This window comes from Bombina bombina, chromosome 3, assembly GCF_027579735.1.
Source record: "Bombina bombina isolate aBomBom1 chromosome 3, aBomBom1.pri, whole genome shotgun sequence".
Lineage (NCBI taxonomy): Eukaryota > Metazoa > Chordata > Amphibia > Anura > Bombinatoridae > Bombina > Bombina bombina.
Window position 1 is genome coordinate 1,117,676,227 of NC_069501.1, and position 21,492 is coordinate 1,117,697,718.

At 41.2% G+C, this 21,492-nt stretch overlaps 1 protein-coding gene across 1 annotated transcript in view; it reads left to right on the forward strand.

Annotated features, from left to right (window-relative positions):
- The window catches only part of SLC7A1 (solute carrier family 7 member 1), a 189,150-nt gene extending 169,183 nt beyond the window's left edge, over positions 1-19,967 (forward strand). The window contains exon 12 of the mRNA XM_053708477.1: positions 16,559-19,967. Within this exon, the coding sequence (XP_053564452.1) occupies positions 16,559-16,743 (185 nt within the window). The 3' untranslated portion in view covers positions 16,744-19,967. The remainder of the gene's footprint in view (positions 1-16,558) is intronic.
- The last annotated feature ends 1,525 nt before the right edge of the window (positions 19,968-21,492 follow it).

Below are 21,492 nucleotides of genomic sequence, written 5' to 3' on the forward strand. Positions count from 1 at the left end.
TTTTTTTTATTAAAAAATGTCCCTTTTCTGTAGTGTAGCTTCCCCCCCCCCCCCCCAGTACCAACCCCCCACCCCTTCCAGATCCCTTAGATGCTTTGGAAAAAAAAAGTATTTAATTTTATTTGACAATTTACTTTTAAAAAATTTTCTGTAGTGTAGCGGTTCCCACCCGCTCCCGCCCCGTGCACGCGCCCGCCCACCACCCCCCGTGCACGCGCGCGCGCGCGCCCCCGAAGGCTCCGCCCCCGATCCCGCCCCCCTCCACCTTCCAGATCTCACCGATGGCCGCCCACCCGCCTCCCAAGTCGGCTCCCACCCACCAACGTTACCGGCCATCGATGTCCGGTGCAGAGAGGGCCACAGAGTGACTCTCTCTGCATCGGATGGCCAAGGGGGGTTATTGCAGGATGCCTCCATATCGAGGCATCACTGCAATAACCGGAAAGCAGCTGGAAGCGAGCAGGATCGCTTCCAGCTGCTTTCCAGACCAAGGACGTACGCCACACGTCCTCGGTCATTAACTGCATTTTTTTTGAGGACGTGTGGCGTACGTCCTTGGTCGTAAAGGGGTTAAAGGGACACTGAACCCAAATTTTTTCTTTAGTGATTCAGATAGAGCAAGAAATTTTAAGCAACTTTCTAATTTACTCCTATTGTCAAATTTTCTTCATTCTCTTCGTATCTTTATTTGAAATGCAAGAATGTAAGTTTAGATGCCGGACCATTTTTGGTGAATAACCTGGGTTATTCTTGCTTATTGGTGGATAAATTCATCCACCAATAAAAAGTGCTGCCCAGAGATCAGAACCAAAAAAGCTTAGATGCCTTCTTTATCAAATAAAGATAGCAAGTGAACGAAGACAAATTGATAATAGGAGTAAATTAGAAAGTTGCTTAAAATTGCATGCTCTATCTGAATCACGAAAGAAAAAAATTGGGTTCATTGTCCCTTTAAAAGGTTATAAATGATCTAACAATGTTGGTTGTGCAAAGCTGGGGAATGGGTAGTAAAGGCATTATCTATATTTCTTTCTAATGACACGATAAGTCCACGGATCATCATCACTCTTGGCCAGCAGGAGGAGGCAAAGAGCACCATATCAAAGCTGTTAAGAATCCCTTCCCACAACCCCCAGTCATTCTCTCTGCCTACGTTAAAAGCAAGAAGGTGGTAAAGTTTAGGTGTCTGAATAGAAGATTCTTCAATCAAGAGTTTATTATTTTAAAGCAGAGCAAACTTGTTCTGCTCTTTCCTGGGGTCTAGCCATAGCCCATGTCAGTCTCTTCAGTAGAGCAGTGGTGGCTTTTAAGCAATTGAGAACTTGTGGGGTATAATCCTCACTGCGCCTCCCAAATAGTTGTTGCTGCCCTAACTTGAAAGCCTGAGCAAAATTACTCAGTCTTCCTTTTTTTCCACAGGTCAATGTGAGGGAGAATGCCTCTCAAAGCGTGTGAGCTGCCCTGCTGCCAGGCAGGTTTACATTAAGGTCTATGTGACATTTGGCTTCCTCTCATACCGGTTAGACTCTCCTCCTGCTGGACGGCTGGATTGCAGCTAATTGCCTTTTGTTCTCTTTATAAAGGGGGACTGTGCACTTATGACATATACTGCAGCTTTCTTTGGGACGTAATATATCCTTGAAAGGATATATTTTTATCAGGATGCAGGCACTATTTTGACTAGGAGACTGGGGTTAATACTTTCCTGTATACTAGTATCCCCTATTATTTTGTGTTGGCTCTGGTACGTTCAGAGGCTTATCTGGGTAATCCCTTATTCCTCATGTGTATTATTAATTTGTAATAGATATTATGTTTAGGGCTCCTGTTAGGTTATTGAACGTGCTCCTTAATTCCAATATACTTAAGGAAGTTACATAGCTGAGAGGGCATAGGTCTCCTTAATGGCTTCTTTTGTTTACTGAGGTTGGAGACTTGTATACAAGGGCTGTCTATTTTTATCGTTACTGCTCTGTATGCAGAGCGATTTCAACGGTGGGAATTCAGGTTAGTTGGATCTGAGGGCGCACTCTGTTTCTAACTGTGCAATTATTGTTGATACGTTTCTTCTGATTGCAGGGGGAGTGTCTTCCAAGCGGTGCCATTACTAAGCCAACTTTTCTATCTAATCATCATAGCCTAATCTTAGCGATGTGATCCCTACAGAGGTGTCCTTTATTTATCATGTTCTCCTCAGATGAGGTGCTGCGTGTTTTCGGTTTTACAGGAGATGTTAACAATATTGTGGACTCATTTCTCCTCCTGCTTTGAAGTTCAATAAAGCTCTATAAATGTTTGAGCTCTGTTTTCCCTGCCTCTAGCTTACTTGTCTCCTCATTCTAAAAGCGGGTTCCGTGTAGGGGTTATGAAAATAGGGATTTTTTTTTTTGCTCTTAAAGTGACAGTATACTTTGTATTTTAATTCCATTCTGTGTAGTGAGCATTCCTTTTTAGAAACTGGAGACTGTTGTAAACATGCCATTATGTTCAGAGGTCCACATTGATGTTCCTATGTGTTGCTTACCTTAATTGTCTGGTTAAGGATTTCATAGACATGTTATATTATAATTTGTATCCACTGTGCGTAGTGGTATACTTCCTGGAGTATTTACCCAGACTTCCTATTGGCGCTGGTGGAACATAATATGAAAGAACATGTATGCCTAATTTTGTTTAGAGCCTCATATTTGTTTGGAGCCTCATATCCTTCAGGACAAATAATTAGTTTTATCTAATGTCTTGCCATTTTGATATACATATCAGTTGTTTCATGCTGAGTCTTATGTCTCCTGGGATGGGGCTGTTTAGGCAATGCCACAGCCTTCTCCTCAAGTGTCCCAAGCCTCTTTGGTGTCACACACAGTGCCCTGCGATTCCTTTCAATCTCCTGGAGGAGTGTATTTGCCTATAGATTTGTAGCTCAGGTATCCTCTGCGATATCTGCAGCTTTATCTGCTTTTCCTTTCTACAGAAAGATGCAAAAGGACATTGAAGATTCAGATAGTAAGGTTTCTGCTTCTCATCTTCTACACAGGTTGCTCTCTCTCTCCTAAGTCGAGTGAGGGGAATTTGCCGGTAGCTTCTGTGATTAAAAATCTCAGATGCGGACAGTATAATTCCTTCATCTGATGCTGAAGTGTTTTTCCTTTATATGTATGCTTGCACACCTCGTGTACTGTTAAAGGAGGTTTTGGCTACTTAGACGACATTGATAGCCCTGTCTGTGTCTACCTTGAAAAGTTTTGTGAACTTTATCATTTATATGATGTTTCTTCCTTGAGGAAGCTTTTTCTAGCGTTCCTTGGATATTCTTACAGGAATAGGATAAGCTAGGGATATCTTTCTCCCTGTCTTGCGTCTTTTCAAGGATCTTCCTGTTGCTGTCTCCATTAAAATGCACGGTGCCTAAGGCAGAGAGGGGCCTCGCTACTAGGGCTCAGAGATCTTCTATCCCTTTAGAGGGTACCTGCTCCTTTACGGATCCATAAATAAGAAGCGGGAGGTTTAACTGTTCATTTAGAGCAATTACTTGTTTTATTAAGCTTGCAGTGATAGCTACCGGGCATTATGGCTAATGTCTTGGTCAGCTGGGAATCTTACCTGTGGCTTAGTGGTACAGCCTAGGCTTTATAGTGCTGCAGTTGCAGAGTCTATTTTCTCCTACATTGGTGTGTCCGGTCCACGGCGTCATCCATTACTTGTGGGAATATTCTCTTCCCCAACAGGAAATGGCAAAGAGCACAGCAAAAGCTGTCCATATAGCCCCTCCTCAGGCTCCGCCCCCCAGTCATTCTCTTTGCCGCTCTGAACAAGTAGCATCTCCACGGAGATGGTGAAGAGTATGTGGTGTTTAATTGTAGTATTTTATTCTGCTATCAAGAGTTAGTTATTTTAAAATAGTGCCGGTTTGTACTATTTACTCTAAAACAGAAAGGGATGAAGAGTCCTGTTTAAAAGAAGAATATGATTTTAGCAGCAGTAACTAAAATCAATTGCTGTCCCCACGCAGGACTGTTGAGCCCAGAGAACTTCAGTTGGGGGGAACAGTTAGCAGACTTTTCTGCTCAAGGTATGACTAGTCCATTTTCTAACAAGACTGTGTAATGCTAGAAGACTGTCATTTTCCCTCTTGGGGATCGGTAAGCCATTTTCTTAGACTCCTAACAGAATGAAGGCTTATTATGGGCTATACACTGGTTGACACTCTTATGGGCTAAATCGATTGCTTTATTTAAGTTTTTTATGAAATCTAGAGGTGATTTATAAAACTTTTATTGTGGAGGAACGTTTTTAGACGCCAGGCAGTTGTTTAGACACCTTTCCAGTCAGGAAGGGCCTTTCACTATAGTAGGCAGAGCCTCATTTTCGCGCCAGAATTGTGCAGTTTCTTTTGGATGCAGTGCATGCAGCTGCATGTGAGAGGGTCTGGTGATCATTGAAAACGTTCCTGGAAGGCTTAATTTGGTATCGTATAACTCCTAAGGACAGGTGAAGTCGCAGCAAACGCTGTGGCTGGGACTGTAGTGGGGTTAAAAATTGTTATTTGATTAAACGGCTCCGGTTTCCTCATTTAAGGGGTTAAAAGCTTGAAAATTGGGGTGCAATACTTTTAAGGCATTAAGACACTGTGGTGAAAATTTGGTAAAGATTGGATATTTCCTTCATAGTTTTTCACACATTCAGAAATAAAGTGTGCTCTGTTTAACATTTAAAGAGACAGTAACGGTCTAACATGTCTGTACCTTCAGATAGAACATGTTCTGTATGTATGGAGGCCAAGGTGGTCCCCCCTTCAAATGTATGTGATAATTGTGCCATAGCATCCAGACAAAGTAAGGACAGTACTGTCACATTTAATAAGGTTGCCAAAGATGATTCCTCAAATGAAGGTAGTGGGGATAGTTCATCATCCTCTCCTTCTGTGTCAACACCAGTTATGCCCGCGCAGGCGACCCCTAGTACATCTAGCGTGCCAATGCTTATTACTATGCAACAATTAACGGCAGTAATGGATAATTCCATAGCTAATATTTTATCCAAAATGCCAGCATTTCAGAGAAAGCGTGATTGCTCAGTTTTAAACACAGTGGAGCAAGAAGGCGCTGACGATAGTTTATCTGTCATACCCTCACACCAGTCAGAAGTGGCAGTGAGGGAGGGTTTGTCGGAGGGAGAGCTTTCAGATTCAGGAAGAATCTCTCAACAGGCAGAACCTGATGTTGTGACGTTTAAATTTAAGTTAGAGCATCTCCGTGCATTACTTAAGGAGGTGCTATCTACTCTGGATGATTGTGACTTTTTGGTCATTCCAGAAAAATTGTGCAAGATGGACAAATTCTTAGAGGTCCCGGTGCACCCTGATGCCTTCCCGATCCCTAAAAGGGTGGCGGACATAGTGAATAAGGAGTGGGAGAGACCAGGCATACCCTTTGTCCCACCTCCTATATTTAAGAAATTGTTCCCCATGGTCGACCCAAGGAAGGACACATGGCAAACAGTCCCTAAGGTTGAGGGGGCAGTTTCTACCCTATCTAAGCGCACGGCTATTCCCAATTGTGCTTTCAAAGATCCTATGAATAAAAAATTGGAGGGTTTGCTTAAAAAGATTTTTGTTCAGCAAGGTTACCTCCTCCAACCAATTTCGTGCATTATTCCTGTCACTACGGCGGCGTGTTTCTGGTTCGATGAACTAGAAAAGTCGCTTAATATGGAGACTCCATATGAGGAAGTCATGGACAGAATTCATGCACTTAAGTTAGCTAATTCCTTTATTTTAGATGCCGCTTTGCAATTAGCGAGATTAGCGGCGAAAAATTCAGGGTTTGCAATTGTGGCGCGCAGAGCGCTCTGGCTAAAGTCTTGGTCGGCGGATGTATCTTCCAAGACAAAATTGCTTAATATCCCTTTCAAAGGTAAGACCCTTTTTTGGGCCAGAATTGAAAGAAATTATTTCAGACATCACTGGGGGAAAGGGCCACGCCCTCCCACAGGATAGGCCTTTCAAGGCTAAGAATAAGTCCAATTTTCGTTCCTTTCGCAATTTCAGGAACGGACCGGCTTCTAACTCTACAGCCTCTAGACAAGAGGGTAACGCTTCCCAGACTAAACCAGCTTGGAAACCAATGCAAGGCTGGAACAAGGGTAAACAGGCCAAGAAGCCTGCTGCTGCTACCAAGACAGCATGAAGGGGTAGCCCCCGATCCGGGACCGGATCTAGTAGGGGGCAGACTCTCTCTCTTTGCTCAGGCTTGGGCAAGAGATGTTCCGGATCCCTGGGCACTAGAAATAGTCTCTCAGGGTTATCTTCTAGAATTCAAGGAACTACCCCCAAGGGGAAGGTTCCACATGTCTCACTTATCTTCAAACCAAATAAAGAGACAGGCATTCTTACATTGTGTAGAAGACCTGTTAAAGATGGGAGTGATACACTCAGTTCCAGCTGTGGAACAAGGTCAGGGGTTCTACTCAAACCTGTTTGTAGTCCCCAAAAAAGAGGGAACTTTCAGACCAATTCTGGATTTAAAAATTCTAAACAAATTTCTCAGAGTTCCATCGTTCAAAATGGAAACCATTCGAACAATTTTACCTACAATCCAGGAGGGTCAATATATGACTACCGTGGATTTAAACGATGCGTACCTACATATTCCTATCCACAAAGATCATCAGTTCCTAAGGTTCGCCTTTCTGGACAAACATTATCAGTTTGTGGCTCTTCCATTCGGGCTAGCCACTGCTCCCAGAATTTTCACAAAGGTGCTTGGGTCCCTTCTGGCAGTTCTAAGACCAAGGGGCATTGCAGTGGCACCTTATTTGGACGACATTCTAATTCAAGCGTCGTCTCTTTCCAAGGCAAAGGCTCATACAGACATTGTTCTAGCCTTTCTCAGATCTCACGGGTGGAAGGTGAACGTAGAAAAGAGTTCCCTGTCTCCATCAACAAAAGTTCCCTTTTTGGGAACAATAATAGATTCTTTAGAAATGAAGATCTTCCTGACAGAAGTCAGAAAGCAGCCTTCCATAGCTCAGTGCATGGAAGTAGTAGGGTTGATGGTTGCAGCAATGGACATAGTTCCTTTTGCTCGAATTCATCTAAGACCATTACAACTGTGCATGCTCAATCAGTGGAATGGGGACTATGCAGACTTGTCTCCAAAGATTCAAGTAGACCAGATGACCAGAGACTCACTCCGTTGGTGGTTGTCCCAGGATCACCTGTCTCAGGGAATGAGTTTCCGCAGACCAGAGTGGGTCATTGTCACAACCGACGCCGGTCTATTAGGCTGGGGCGCGGTCTGGGATTCCGTGAAAGCTCAGGGTCTATGGTCTCGAGAAGAGTCTCTTCTCCCGATAAACATCCTGGAACTGAGAGCGATATTCAATGCTCTCCGGGCTTGGCCTCAACTAGCGAAGGCCGGATTCATAAGATTCCAGTCAGACAACATGACGACTGTAGCTTACATCAACCATCAGGGAGGAACAAAGAGTTCCTTGGCGATGAGAGAGGTATCCAAGATCATCAAATGGGCAGAGGATCACTCCTGCCATCTATCTGCAATTCACATCCCAGGAGTAGACAACTGGGAGGCGGATTATCTGAGTCGTCAGACTTTCCATCCGGGGGAGTGGGAACTCCACCCGGAGGTTTTTGCCCAGTTGACTCAATTATGGGGCATTCCAGACATGGATCTGATGGCGTCTCGTCAGAACTTCAAGGTTCCTTGCTATGGGTCCAAATCCAGGGATCCCAAGGCGACTCTAGTGGATGCATTAGTGGCGCCTTGGTCGTTCAACCTAGCTTATGCGTTTCCACCGTTCCCTCTCCTTCCCAGGCTCGTAGCCAGGATCAAACAGGAGAAGGCCTCTGTGATTCTGATAGCTCCTGCGTGGCCGCGCAGGACTTGGTATGCAGACCTGGTGAATATGTCATCGGCTCCACCATGGAAGCTACCTTTGAGACAGGATCTTCTAGTACAAGGTCCATTCGAACATCCAAATCTAGTCTCTCTGCAGCTGACTGCTTGGAAATTGAACGCTTGATTTTATCCAAGCGTGGGTTTTCAAATTCAGTGATAGATACTCTGGTCCAAGCCAGAAAACCTGTGACTAGAAAGATTTACCATAAAATATGGAAAAAATATATCTGTTGGTGTGAATCCAAGGGATTCTCCTGGAGTAAGATTAAAATTCCTAAGATCCTCTCCTTTCTCCAAGAAGGTTTGGATAAGGGATTGTCTGCGAGTTCTCTAAAAGAACAGATTTCTGCTTTATCTGTCTTGTTACACAAACGACTAGCAGCTGTGCCAGATGTACAAGCTTTTGTACAGGCTTTGGTCAGAATCAAGCCTGTTTACAGACCCATGACTCCTCCTTGGAGTCTAAATTTAGTTCTTTCAGTTCTTCAAGGGGTTCCGTTTGAACCTTTACATTCCATAGATATCAAGTTACTATCTTGGAAAGTTCTGTTTTCGGTTGCTATTTCTTCTGCAAGAAGAGTTTCTGAATTATCTGCTTTGCAGTGTGGTCCACCCTATCTGGTGTTCCATTCAGATAAGGTTGTTTTGCGTACTAAGCCTGGTTTTCTTCCGAAAGTTGTTTCCAACAGGAATATTAACCAGGAAATAGTTGTTCCTTCTCTGTGTCCGAATCCAGTTTCAAAGAAGGAACGTTTGTTACACAATTTAGATGTAGTTCTTGCTTTAAAGTTCTATTTAGAAGCAACTAAGGATTTTAGACAAACCTCATCTTTGTTTGTCGTTTACTCTGGTAAGAGGAGAGGACAAAAAGCTACTGCTACTTCTCTTTCTTTCTGGCTGAAAAGCATTAACCGATTGGCTTATGAGACTGCCGAACGGCAGCCTCCTGAACAAATCACAGCTCACTCCACTAGAGCTGTGGCTTCCACATGGGCTTTCAAGAACGAGGCTTCTGTTGATCAGATATGCAAGGCAGCGACTTGGTCTTCTCTGCACACTTTTGCCAAATTCTACAAATTTGATACTTTTGCTTCTTCGGAGGCTGTTTTTGGGAGAAAGGTTTTGCAAGCCGTGGTGCCTTCCGTTTAGGCAACCTGATTGGCTCCCTCCCTTCATCCGTGTCCTAAAGCTTTGGTATTGGTTCCCACAAGTAATGGATGACGTCGTGGACTGGACACACCAATGTTGGAGAAAACAGAATTTATGCTTACCTGATAAATTACTTTCTCCAACGGTGTGTCCGGTCCACGGCCCGCCCTTGTTTTTTAATCAGGTTTGAAAAATGTCTTTCTCTATACACTACAGTCACCACGGCACCCTATAGTTTCTCCTTTTTTTCTCCTAACCGTCGGTCGAATGACTGGGGGGCGGAGCCTGAGGAGGGGCTATATGAACAGCTTTTGCTGTGCTCTTTGCCATTTCCTGTTGGGGAAGAGAATATTCCCACAAGTAATGGATGACGCCGTGGACCGGACACACCGTTGGAGAAAGTAATTTATCAGGTAAGCATAAATTCATTTTTTTTCCTCCAAAATCATTCTTCTGGCGTTTTTTCCTTTCAAGGATGAGTCCTTCCTTGGACTTGTTATGGCAGAACAATCCCTGGCTTACCGATTTTTTTTCTGGAGTAGGTCTAAAGGAAAGTTTTCCTTTTCTTAGTAGAGTTTGGAATACAATCTATGATTTCTGTAATTCATGTACGATGAGAAACATTCCTTGAACAGGATTCAGTACGTTCCTCGATGGGAGTGAGTTCCAGCCCCTGTCTGGGAACGGGATCTGGGTATTTATCTCAAGTTTTCTCTGGTACTGACCTTCTTTTGGTTCTGGTGGGTCTGTTCATAAGAACATAGACCGGAGGACTGTGTGTTTATTGTTCGTTTTTTTTTTTTTTGTTTTTTTACATTTTTATTGAGATAATCAAAAGGACAACATGGGTACATTGATAACAATACATTGATCACGACTTCCTGCAATATACATACTGTTAAGTTTATTGTTCTTTTATGTGACCTATAAGCTGTACAACTCAATTGAAAAACAAACTGAAATCTTTTAGGTGGAGGGAAGAAAACAAAAAAAATAATTATGGTTGCATAAGTGGGGATGTAGCTGTGTTCAGAATTAAGCAATCACATTCAAAATCATGTTAAATAGGAGTCAGCATACACGTGCCTCTGATTAAACCCAAATAAAGTTCAGCTGCTCTAGTTGGTCTTTCCTGAAATTTTCTTAGTCGCATCCCACAGCAAAAGCCATGGTCCACAGAGAGCTTGCAGAGGATCTGAGGGATCTAATTGTTTAAAGGTATCAGTCAGGAGAAGGGTACAAAAGAATTTCCAAGGCATTAGATATACCATGGAACACAGTGAAGACAGTCATAATCAAGTGGAGAAAATATGGCACAACAGTGACATTACCAAGAACTGGACGTCCCTCCAAAATTGATGAAAAGACAAGAAGAAAACTGTTCTGGGAGGCTACCAAGAGGCCTACAGCAACATCAAAGGAGCTGCAGGAATTATCTGGCAAGTACTGACTGTGTGATACATGTGACAACAATCTCCGTGGCAAGATGAAAGCCTTTTCTTACGAAGAAAAACATCCAAGCCAGGCTACATTTTGCAAAAACACATTTGAAGTCTCCCAAAAGCATGTGGGAAAAGGTGTTATGGTCTGATGAAACCAAGGTTGAACTTTTTGGCCATAATTCCAAAAGATATGTTTGGCGCAAAAACAACACTGCATATCACCAAAAGAACACCATACCCACAGTGAAACATGGTGGTGGCAGCATCATGCTTTGGGGCTATTTTTCTTTAGCTGGAACTGGGGCCTTAATTAAGCTAGAGGGAATTATGAACAGTTCCAAATACCAGTCAATATTGGCACAGAACCTTCAGGCTTCTGAAGAGGAAGGCTTATGAAGAGGAAGGCTTATGAAGAGGAACTTCATCTTTCAGCATGACAACGACCCAAAGCATACATCCAAATCAACAAAGGAATGGCTTCACCAGAAGAAGATTAAAGTTTTGGAATGGTCCATCCAGAGCCCAGACATGAGTCTGATTGAAAATCTGGGGGGTGATCTGAAGAGGGCTGTGCACAGGAGATGCCCTCGCACTCTGACAGATTTGTAGTGTTTTTGCAAAGAAGAGTGGGCAAATCTTGCCAAGTCAAAATGTGCCATGCTGATAGACTGGGTGCTGTAATAAAATCAAAAGGTGCTCCAACAAAGTATTAGTTTAAGGGTGTGCTTACTTATGCAACCATATTTTATTTTTATATTTTTTTCTTCCCTCTACCTAAAAGATTTCAGTTTGTTTTTAAATTGAGTTGTACAGTTTATAGGTCACATCAAAGGTGGAAAAAGTTCTGAAATGATTTATCTTTTGTCTCATTTTTTTACATCACAGAAACCTGACATTTTAACAGGGGGGTGTAGACTTTTTATATCCACTGTATATACCGATAAGTCTGTGCATCGCTATAGGAAGTCGTTGCATGTATTACTTTGCTTTTTTATATATACAGTATATATATATATATATATATATATATATATATATATATATATATATATATATAAAAATTCACTCGTGGAATGTTTTGTATAAAAAAGATAAATATAGGTGGGTGCAGCAATGCAGAGGATCAATAGTATAAATGTAACTAAATGATCATTTAATACAGTAATATTGCATAATCAGCAAGTGTATACTAAAAATACAATGAAATAGCACTTACTCTGAATATTAAATGAACTGTAGTAAATAAAACCTGAGAGAAGGAGATAGGAGCGCTGTAGCTAAAGTTGATAGTGAAAATTATCGCTGAGACTTGTAAAAAATTAAAAATCAAACTAAATGAATATCTAAATAAACATAAATTTATTCACATTAAGTGATGTATAAAAAACGGACTAGTTGCCACCATATGATACCAGACTAAACTTGAAATGCAAAGTTCACAATATCAGTATAGATTGTCCGATTCCACACTGAATCCTCAATCGGAAGTTGGTTTGCTAGCAAACAGGGCTTACCCAAGAGTGCACATTCGATCTTCTCCGTGACTAGTTTTACGGCCGTAATGACGTCACTATTGAGGGCGCTGTCCCAAACACACCTGATTGGTGTAGATGCGAGGTCAGTAAGTTGCAGTATCACTTAGCTTTCTTCGCTATAATGTAGCGATCATCGGAGGAAGTTTCCTGCACTTAGTGCCAGATAGCACGCAGGATACCAGACACAGGACTGAAGAACGTAGATTAATTTTTTTTTTTGGGACAAATGTTAAAATATATTTTAATTTTGCCGGCACCCTGTATTACGTGACAGCCATCAGCCAATCACAATATACGTATACACTGAACTCTTGCACATGTTATCAGTTGAATAGGCAGGCGTTTATTTCAGTCTATTCAGTGCTCTGAAATTAACCCCTTAACGACCAAGGACGTGTCGGGCACGTCCTCATTTGGATGTCAGTTAACGACCAAGGACGTGCCTGACACGTCCTCCGGAGTTTAAAGCTCTGGAAGCGATCGTTATCGCTTCCAGCCACTTCCAGGGTATTGCAGTGATGCCTCGATTGAGGCATCACTGCAATACCCTTTTTACCCCACCAATGCAGAGAGGGCCACAGAGTGGTGTGTGGGTGCTGTAGCAGGTGGGCGGCCCATCGCTGGTCCACTGACTTTTTATTTATTTAAAAATAAGGTTTTTTTTTTTTGTTTTTTTTTTTAACAAACTGGATACCCAAGATGGCGACAACTAGGTAGAAGGGGGAGGGTTATAGAGCTGTTTGGGGGGGGGGGAATCAGGTAGGTTGGGGGCTAAGGGGGGATCCAACCCAGCAGAATGACTAGGAAAAAAAGAAAAAAAAAAGCTTTTATTTTAGTACTGACAGACTTTCTGCCAGTACTTAAGATGGCGGTAACAATGGTGGTGGGGGGGGGGGGGGAGCTGTTTGAGGGGGGTCAGGGAGGGATCGGGGGTGGGATGCGTCAGGTGGGAGGCTTTACTCTACACTAAAGCTAAAATTAACCCTACAAGCTACCTAATTAACCCCTTAACTGCTGGGCATAATAAGTGTGGTGCGCAGCGGCATTTAGCAGCCTTCTAATTACCAAAAAACAAAGCCAAAGCCATACATGTCTGCTATTTCTGAACAAAAGGGATCCCAGATAAGCATTTACAACCATTTGTGCCATGATTGCACTAACTGTTTGTAAATAATTATAGTGAGAAACTTAAAATTGTGAAAAAATTAACATTTTTTTTATTATTATTATTTGATCGCATTTGGCAGTGAAATGGTGGCATGAAATATACCAAAATGGGCCTAGCTCAGTACTTGAGGTTGTCTACTACACTAAAGCTAAAATTAACCCTACAAGCTCTCTACAAGCTCCCTAATTAACCCCTTCCTTGCTGGGCATAATACACGTGTGGTGTGCAACGACATTTAGCGGCCTTCTAATTACCAAAAAGCAATGCGAAAGCCATATACAGTATGTCTGCTATTTGTGAACAAAGGGGATCACAGAGAAGCATTTACAACCATTTGTGCCATATTTGCACAAGCTGTTTGTAAATAATATCAGTGAGAAACCTAAAGTTTGTGAAAAAGTGAACAATTTTTTTTTATTTGATGGCATTTGGCGGGGGAAATGGTGGCATGAAATATACCAAAATGAGCCTAGATCAATATTTTGGGTTGTCTACTAAAAAAAATACATGTGAAGGGTTATTCAGGGATTCCTGACATGTTTCAACATAACTATCGCTAATTATTTACTAGTCCTAAAGCCCCTCCCCCCTCTTTTTATCTCTCCCCTCCCTCTTTTGCTCTCTCCCCTCCCTCTTTTGCTCTCTCCCCTCCCTCTTTTGCTCTCTCTCCCCCCTTTTTGTCTCTCCCCCCCTCTTTTGCTCTCTCCTCCCCCCTCTTTTGCTCTCTCTCCCCCCCCTCTTTTGCTCTCTCTCCCCCCCTCTTTTGCTCTCTCTCCCCCCTCTCTTTTGCTCTCTTCTCCCCCCCTCTTTTGCTCTCTCTCCCCCCCTCTTTGCTCTCTCCCCCCCCCTCTTTTGCTCTCTCTCCCCCCCTCTCTTTTGCTCTCTCTCCCCCCCCTCTTTTGCTCTCTCCCCCCCCCTCTTTTGCTCTCCCCCCCCCTCTTTTGCTCTCTCCCCCCCCTCTTTTGCTCTCTCCCCCTCTCTTTTGCTCTCTCCCCCTCTTTTGCGTTCTCTCTCCCCCCCTCTTTTGCGTTCTCTCTCCCCCCCTCTTTTGCGTTCTCTCTCCCCCCCTCTTTTGCGTTCTCTCTCCCCCCTCTTTTGCGTTCTCTCTCCCCCCTCTTTTGCGTTCTCTCTCCCCCCCTCTTTTGCGCTCTCACTCCCCCCTCTTTTGTGCTCTCACTCCCCCCTCTTTTGCGCTCTCTCTCCCCCTCTTTTGCGCTCGCTCTCCGCCTCTTTTGCGCTCTCTCTCCCCCTCTTTTGCGCTCTCTCTCCCCCTCTTTTGCGCTCTCTCTCCCCCTCTTTTGCGCTCTCACTCCCCCTCTTTTGCGCTCTCACTCCCCCTCTTTTGCGCTCTCACTGCCCCACTTTTGCGCTCTCACTCCCCCACTTTTGCGCTCTCACTCCCCCACTTTTGCGCTCTCACTCCTCCCCTCTTTTGCGCTCTCACTCCCCCCCTCTTTTGCGCTCTCACTCCCCCCCTCTTTTGCGCTCTCACTCCCCCCCCTCTTTTGTGCTCTCACTCCCCCCCTCTTTTGTGCTCTCACTCCCCCCCTCTTTTGTGCTCTCACTCCCCCCCCTCTTTTGTGCTCTCACTCCCCCCCCCCTCTTTTGTGCTCTCACTCCCCCCCCCTCTTTTGTGCTCTCACTCCCCCCCTCTTTTATGCTCTCACTCCCCCTCTCTTTTATGCTCTCACTCCCCCTCTCTTTTGTGCTCTCACTCCCCCTCTCTTTTGTGCTCTCACTCCCCCTCTCTTTTGTGCTCTCACTCCCCCTCTCTTTTGTGCTCTCACTCCCCCTCTCTTTTGTGCTCTCACTCCCCCTCTCTTTTGTGCTCTCTTTCCCCCTCTCTTTTGTGCTCTCTTTCCCCCTCTTTTTTGCGCTCTCTTTCCCCCTCTTTTTTGCGCTCTCTCTCTCCCCCTCTCTTTTGCGCGCTCTCTCTCCCCCTCTTTTCTCCCACTCTTTTGTGCTTTCTCTCCCCCTCTTTTCTCCCACTCTTTTGTGCTTTCTCTCCCCCTCTTTTGTGCTCTCTCTCTCCCCCTCTTCTGTGCTCTCCCCTCTCTTTCGCCCCTCTCTTTTGCTCACTTTCTCTTTTGCTCGCTTTCTCTCTTTCCCCCCTCTCTTTTGGTCTCTCTCTCCCCCTCCCCTCTCCCCTCTAATCTGCTCTCCCCTCTGTTTTTCTCTCTCACTTGACCATGCTGCTGCCACCACGGTTGCTCCCGTCGGCCACGCCCCTTTGTGCATGCTTTTGCCACGTCCACCGGCCACGCCCCCACCAGGCAACTTCCACAGTGCGCACTCCTCTGCTGCTCAAGGCCAGGTATGTTTGTCCTTGTGCAATCTCTACTGCGCATGACTGCATCTGACAAACATACCTGGCCTTTTATTATATAGGATGATGAAAATAATAGTATCTTCAGAAAATCCATTTAATGGCGAGAAAAATCGGTATATAATATGTGTGAGTACAGTAAATGAGTAAGAGGAAAATTACAGCTAAACACAAACTCGCAGAAATGTAAAAATAGCCCTGGTCCCAAACGGTCAGAAAATGGAAAAGTGGTCTGGTCACTAAGGGGTTAAAATATATATTCACTTAAAGTGATGGTACATTTTCCCAAACTGCTAAACATTTTTGGAAAGGTCTAACTAGCGTATCAATGTGCTTATTTATTACCCTAGTCATCTGTACACTAAATACATCTCTCTTTATTCATGCTACATTACGTCATTGAATGCAGCCTCTCTCTCCGACTTTTCATGTGGGTTATTTGAGTGTCGGTTCTTCTAGCCAATCAGAGCGTCACCATGCACCCCATGTTAATTGATCACAGCAAGCTCCCATGCTTGGAACTCTGCGATCAACTTGAAATGCGCATGCGCAACTCCTTGCGCTATTTGCACAACAGAAGCTGGGATGATTGGCTAAAAGAACTGCCACTCAAATAACCCACATGAAAAATCGGAGAGAGAGAGAGGCTGCATTTAATGACGTAATGTAGCATGAATAAAATTAGATGTATTTAGTGTACAGGTGACTTTGGAAAGGTCTTCTAACTAGCGTATCAATATGCTTATTTATTACCCAATATGTTTAGAAGATTTACCATCACTTTAACTTCCCTGACAAGAGATTTGTCAGTAATAATTATCACTATCAGATGTTTTCACACTAATTTACATTTTGTCGTTTTATTTTGTTTTTATATTTACTTCTCATTGGTAAATAAAATAAAAAATCACTTTCCATAGTACCTAGATAGACAGATATGTAATTTGTAAATATCTTAACCAATATCTTAATATCTAAGTATTTGTATATAATTAATGCTAGGCTTTCTTCTTTGTGCGCAGGTTTTGTCATATACTTTGGATATGGCATGTGGCACAGCACAGAAGCTGCAAACTCTGCAACAGAAAGAAATTTGAAGGATTACAAATGTGCGAATACTGCTCCAATCCCAGAAAAAGAGAGATTTCTAGATGACATGACGGCAGCAAATTCAGTCACGGCATGGGACCATGAAGCTGAAGCTTGAGCGTTTTTAGTAATAGACTGTTTTAGTTTGACATCTTCCTCAACAAGAAAATATTGAAGAATTCTTAGAACCAAAACTTACAGACCATACAGACCTTTGGTGGTTTTATAGAAACAGAAACATTAGCACTCATGTGCGCCGGTTAACTATTTATGCTGCTATTATAGCTCAACAAAAAAAGAACTTCTTTTAACAGATAATGAATATGCAGAAAACACACACATTAACTAATCCAATCATTTAGAGTCTTCATGTGCAAAATATTGCATTTACTTGTAGGTATTGCATACATTTGTCATAAAACCTGCATGAATATGATTTTAGAATGTGTGCAAACTGATGTCATTCCAAGACTTTGCCCACATTTCTCCTCATTTTTTATTGTTCTTAAACTGTATAACCATATAGAGTAGACAGGTCAATTTGATTTGATGCTTTATAGATATATATTACGTATCTTGGAGTTGAAGGCATTTCAACAAGTTTACAGCCCAGTTGGCACGAATTGTGTTAATTTTAAAATTCTGATCAAGTAACTTTTATTTTTTTATTGATTTGCTTCAGAAATTTAAGCAACTTACCTCTTAGTGCAGTGCACTTGGAGTATGAACAGATTTTCCATTATAATATATTTTATATTTAATTTGAAAATAAGAGCAGCTATTTTCATGATTATTTTATTTCCGCTGATAGAGTATTTCTAGCTTCTGGGTTGGGAGTCTAGTGCAGTGGTAAGGTAAAGATTCTTTATCATGAGCAAACTAGATTACATGAGTCCACCCCTTTTCCAATTCAGGAGAGTCTGTTTTTTATCCCCTGTGCCTTTTTAATCTCCTTTTCATTATCTATAAAACAGATGCTCTGACATTGCCCATAGTGGCGCTATATGGAGTAGAAATCTGTGTACTGGTTGCTGTGATTCTGCCTGAAAGGTTGATGATCTGCAGAACAGTGAAGTTTAATTTGTAAAGTGCTTAAAAGTACTATAAATCCCAAACATGTTATTTATTTGTTCTTATTTATATTATAGTTCATTTTATTATATTTATAGTTCACATCAAAATGAAACCAGATCCAATCATATAAAGTTGTTTGCAGTACTTTATATCTTTTGAAGCTAAAGTGATTGGTTAAAAATGGAAACAAGCTGAAAAAAATGTAATTTTTTTTTTTTAAACTTAAAGGGACACTGAACCCAATTTTTTTCTTTTGTGATTTCTAATGTATTCCTATTATCAATTTTTCTTTGTTCTCTTGCTATCTTTATTTGAAAAAGAAGGCATCTAAGTAATTTTTTTTTGTTTCAGACTCTGGACAGCACTTTTTTATTGGTGGATGAATTTATCCACCAATCAGCAAGGACAACTCAGGTTGTTCACCAAAAATGGGCCGGCATCTAAACTTAAATTCTTGCAGTTCAAATGAAGATACCAAGAGAATGAAGAAAATTTGATAATAGGAGTAAATTAGAAAGTTGCTTAAAATGTCATGCTCTATCTGAATCATGAAAGAAAAAAATTGGGTTCAGTGTCCCTTTAACGACAAAAAAGGCAGAAAAGAATTGCTACTCCAGTTTACTGATGGCTAAGTTCAACTGGCCTCTGAGGCCACGGAAAATGCTCCATACTAAGGCTTGAAGTATCTGGCAGCAAAACTGGACGCTGAGGGGTAGGTGTGTGTGTGTGTGTATGTATGTGTATATATATATATATATATATATATATGTGTGTGTGTGTGTATGTATATATATGTGTGTGTGTATGTTTATCTTCATCAGGATGTTTTAAGGAAAATTTCTCATTTAGCATTAAAGCCAAGAGGAGGGTTTGTTTCGCAATATTTATTTTCTATTTTAGGATTAAATGGCAAAATATTTAGCATAGTTTATCAGGTTTACCATTGCCAGTGATTTTGAAAGGGCTTAGAGTCACTTTTAAACAGATCTTGGTTTGTTGTAGTCATTCAGTGACACACTATCTTTCTCATAATAAGACACTAAATAAAACTTCACACTTTGGGGTATATTTATTAAGCAGCGTATGCTGCTTTTTCCACGGAAACATAAGTGAAGATGCAGTGGTTATAAGACCGCTGCTTCTTAAGTGGCGGACAGCAATCATCCCTTTCGGATACAATCGGGATGATTGACACCCCCTGCTAGCAGCCAATTGGCCGCAAAAGTGCAGGAGGCGGCAATGCTTGTGCAATGATAAATGTCAACAGCGTATGCTGTCAGCATTTATCGGTTGGGTGGACATGATCCGCTACAGCGGATCATGTCGTCCGACATTTGATAAATCTACCCCTATGCCTGAAAATTATCTTCATCGTAACTGATTAAAGAAAAAAAAATGATTAAAGCGGCAACTGGGGTGCACATATCTCAGGTACCTGAGGTACAGAATGTGCCAATTATTACACTCGCTACTTAGCATTTTGACCCTATCATAATATTTGTTACTTTGCAAAAATCTTTCTGAAAGAAAATCAACAATAAATAATTTTGTTAAAGAATAATCCAAAAATAAATAGTTTGAAAATCTGTTGCTAACCATATTTTAAATGGCTCACAATATGCACCTTGGCCATCAAAATGTATGGATCTTATTATATTGGGGAAACAAAAGCGAGACCGTTTGTTTCCCGGGATGTAAAACTATACGGAACACTGGAAATGTGGCAAATGGGTTTGCCTACAGAAAGGACAAGATTCAGTCTTTGAATATAATTTATTTTTGCCATTTAATTTTTTTTTCTCTCTCTTTTTTTTTTACTGTTATGTGTTAACTTTTTGTAGAACGTAGCATATCTTTATTAACAGTCTAATGCTGGAGGGTTCTAATTAATTTCAAAATATCTTGTCTGAACATTTTTTTTGTATATAATTTCTTCTGTTTGTATATATGTATATATATATATTTGTAAAACAAAATGTATTTCTTTGATATAGACTTTTAATTGTGTAATGTGACTGATGTGTGCCGCAGGTTATTTCAACAAAGGAGAAAGCCACAAGTATACATTTACCAAAGGTTCTTCATTAACAAAATAATTCCACTGTATATGTTTTAAATCCAAAGCTATGTTGTAGGCTGCAGGCCCCATTACATAAAATGAAAGTGGGGCAATGTTTTCATAGACCGGGCTGGAGGCTGGAAATCTATACTAGTCCTGAACTAGAAAGAAATTGCAGAAGATAATTAAATTTTTTTGCCTAATCTTAATATTGACTAGTAGCTTTTTTCCCCCCATCTAAATAATAGTGATATATTCCCAGCTCTGTACGTGTGTGTATATATATATATATATATATATATATATTTATATATATGTGTGTGTATATATATGCATATATATATATGTGTGTGTGTGTGTGTGTATGTATATATATATATATATATATATATATATATATATAAACCAAAAAGGGTACAGGACAAATGGCTACTATAAATGTGTCTTTTTCCAAAAAAATGTTATCAAACTTTAGAAAACATTAATGTTATGCTAGATTATAATTTTAATGTGGTGCAGACCCTATAAAAAATTATTCTTCAACAAACTACAAGAGGAGAACAAGGACCATCAAAAATTTCTTAAGGCCCTGTATAGATAGGGAATCAAGCACTCTTTTTTTTATAAAAAAAAATAGCTCAAAAGTGTAGCTAAATTAAACAAATGGAATGAATCTCTGACCAGTACAATCACTGAGAACAAAAAATAATTTATTAATAGTACAGAAAGAAGTAAATCCTAACTGTCTAAACATAGCAATAGGCCAGTTGTGTGCTGGCCTCGGGTATATGTTAGCAACACAAAGTAAAGTATGTTGAACAAACAATATAGTGCATGTGGCCAATTAAAACCCTGAAGATGTGCACATCATAATCATAATATTGGCAAAAATACAATCCAAAGACACCTAGTACACTGCTACACCCAAGCTGTACACGGTACCCAAGTCAATACAAGGGATAATTACCGGACAGGTAAATTTTTAGGGATCTAAGTAGTGATAGGTGCTTTGTAAAGATTTCAGGAACAACAATAATGGCAGTATAGCAACAATTACAAAGAATTACATACAAGTATGAAGAATAGCTATTGCAATGGTTATTAGCAATAAGATAGATAGTGAGTTACATGCAAGTATGAAGAATAACTATTGCAATGGTTATTAGCAATAAGATAGATAGTGGAACATAGTAATACATCCTCAATTGTGGACACCTCCAGAATCAGATAAGTGCATGCTTATGGTTTAACATAGGAATATAGCTGCTTTCACTTACAATATGGGGGGTTAGCCTGGACTGACTCCCACTGCTCATTTGGCTTGTTTGCTGCTTTCACACAACATCTTCAGCAGTAAGAAGTACTATGCTTTACTAACACGCATGCAGCTTTGGCAGCACTTATACCATTTTGCTAAAGTCTGGCTGAAGACAATACCACTATATGTGGAAAATCATCCTGGTGTGATTTGGTTGTTTTCTTCAGCAATACACTCTTGTGAGAATTTTATCTCAGTATATGCAGGCATCTCTATGTAAACTGCTGTGTCTCTATGTAACTGCTGTACTGAGGCAATTCATTATGGAGGATGTATTACTATGTTCCACTATCTATCTTATTGCTAATAACCATTGCAATAGTTATTCTTCATACTTGCATGTAACTCACTATCTATCTTATTGCTAATAACCATTGCAATAGTTATTCTTCATACTTGCATGTAACTCACTATCT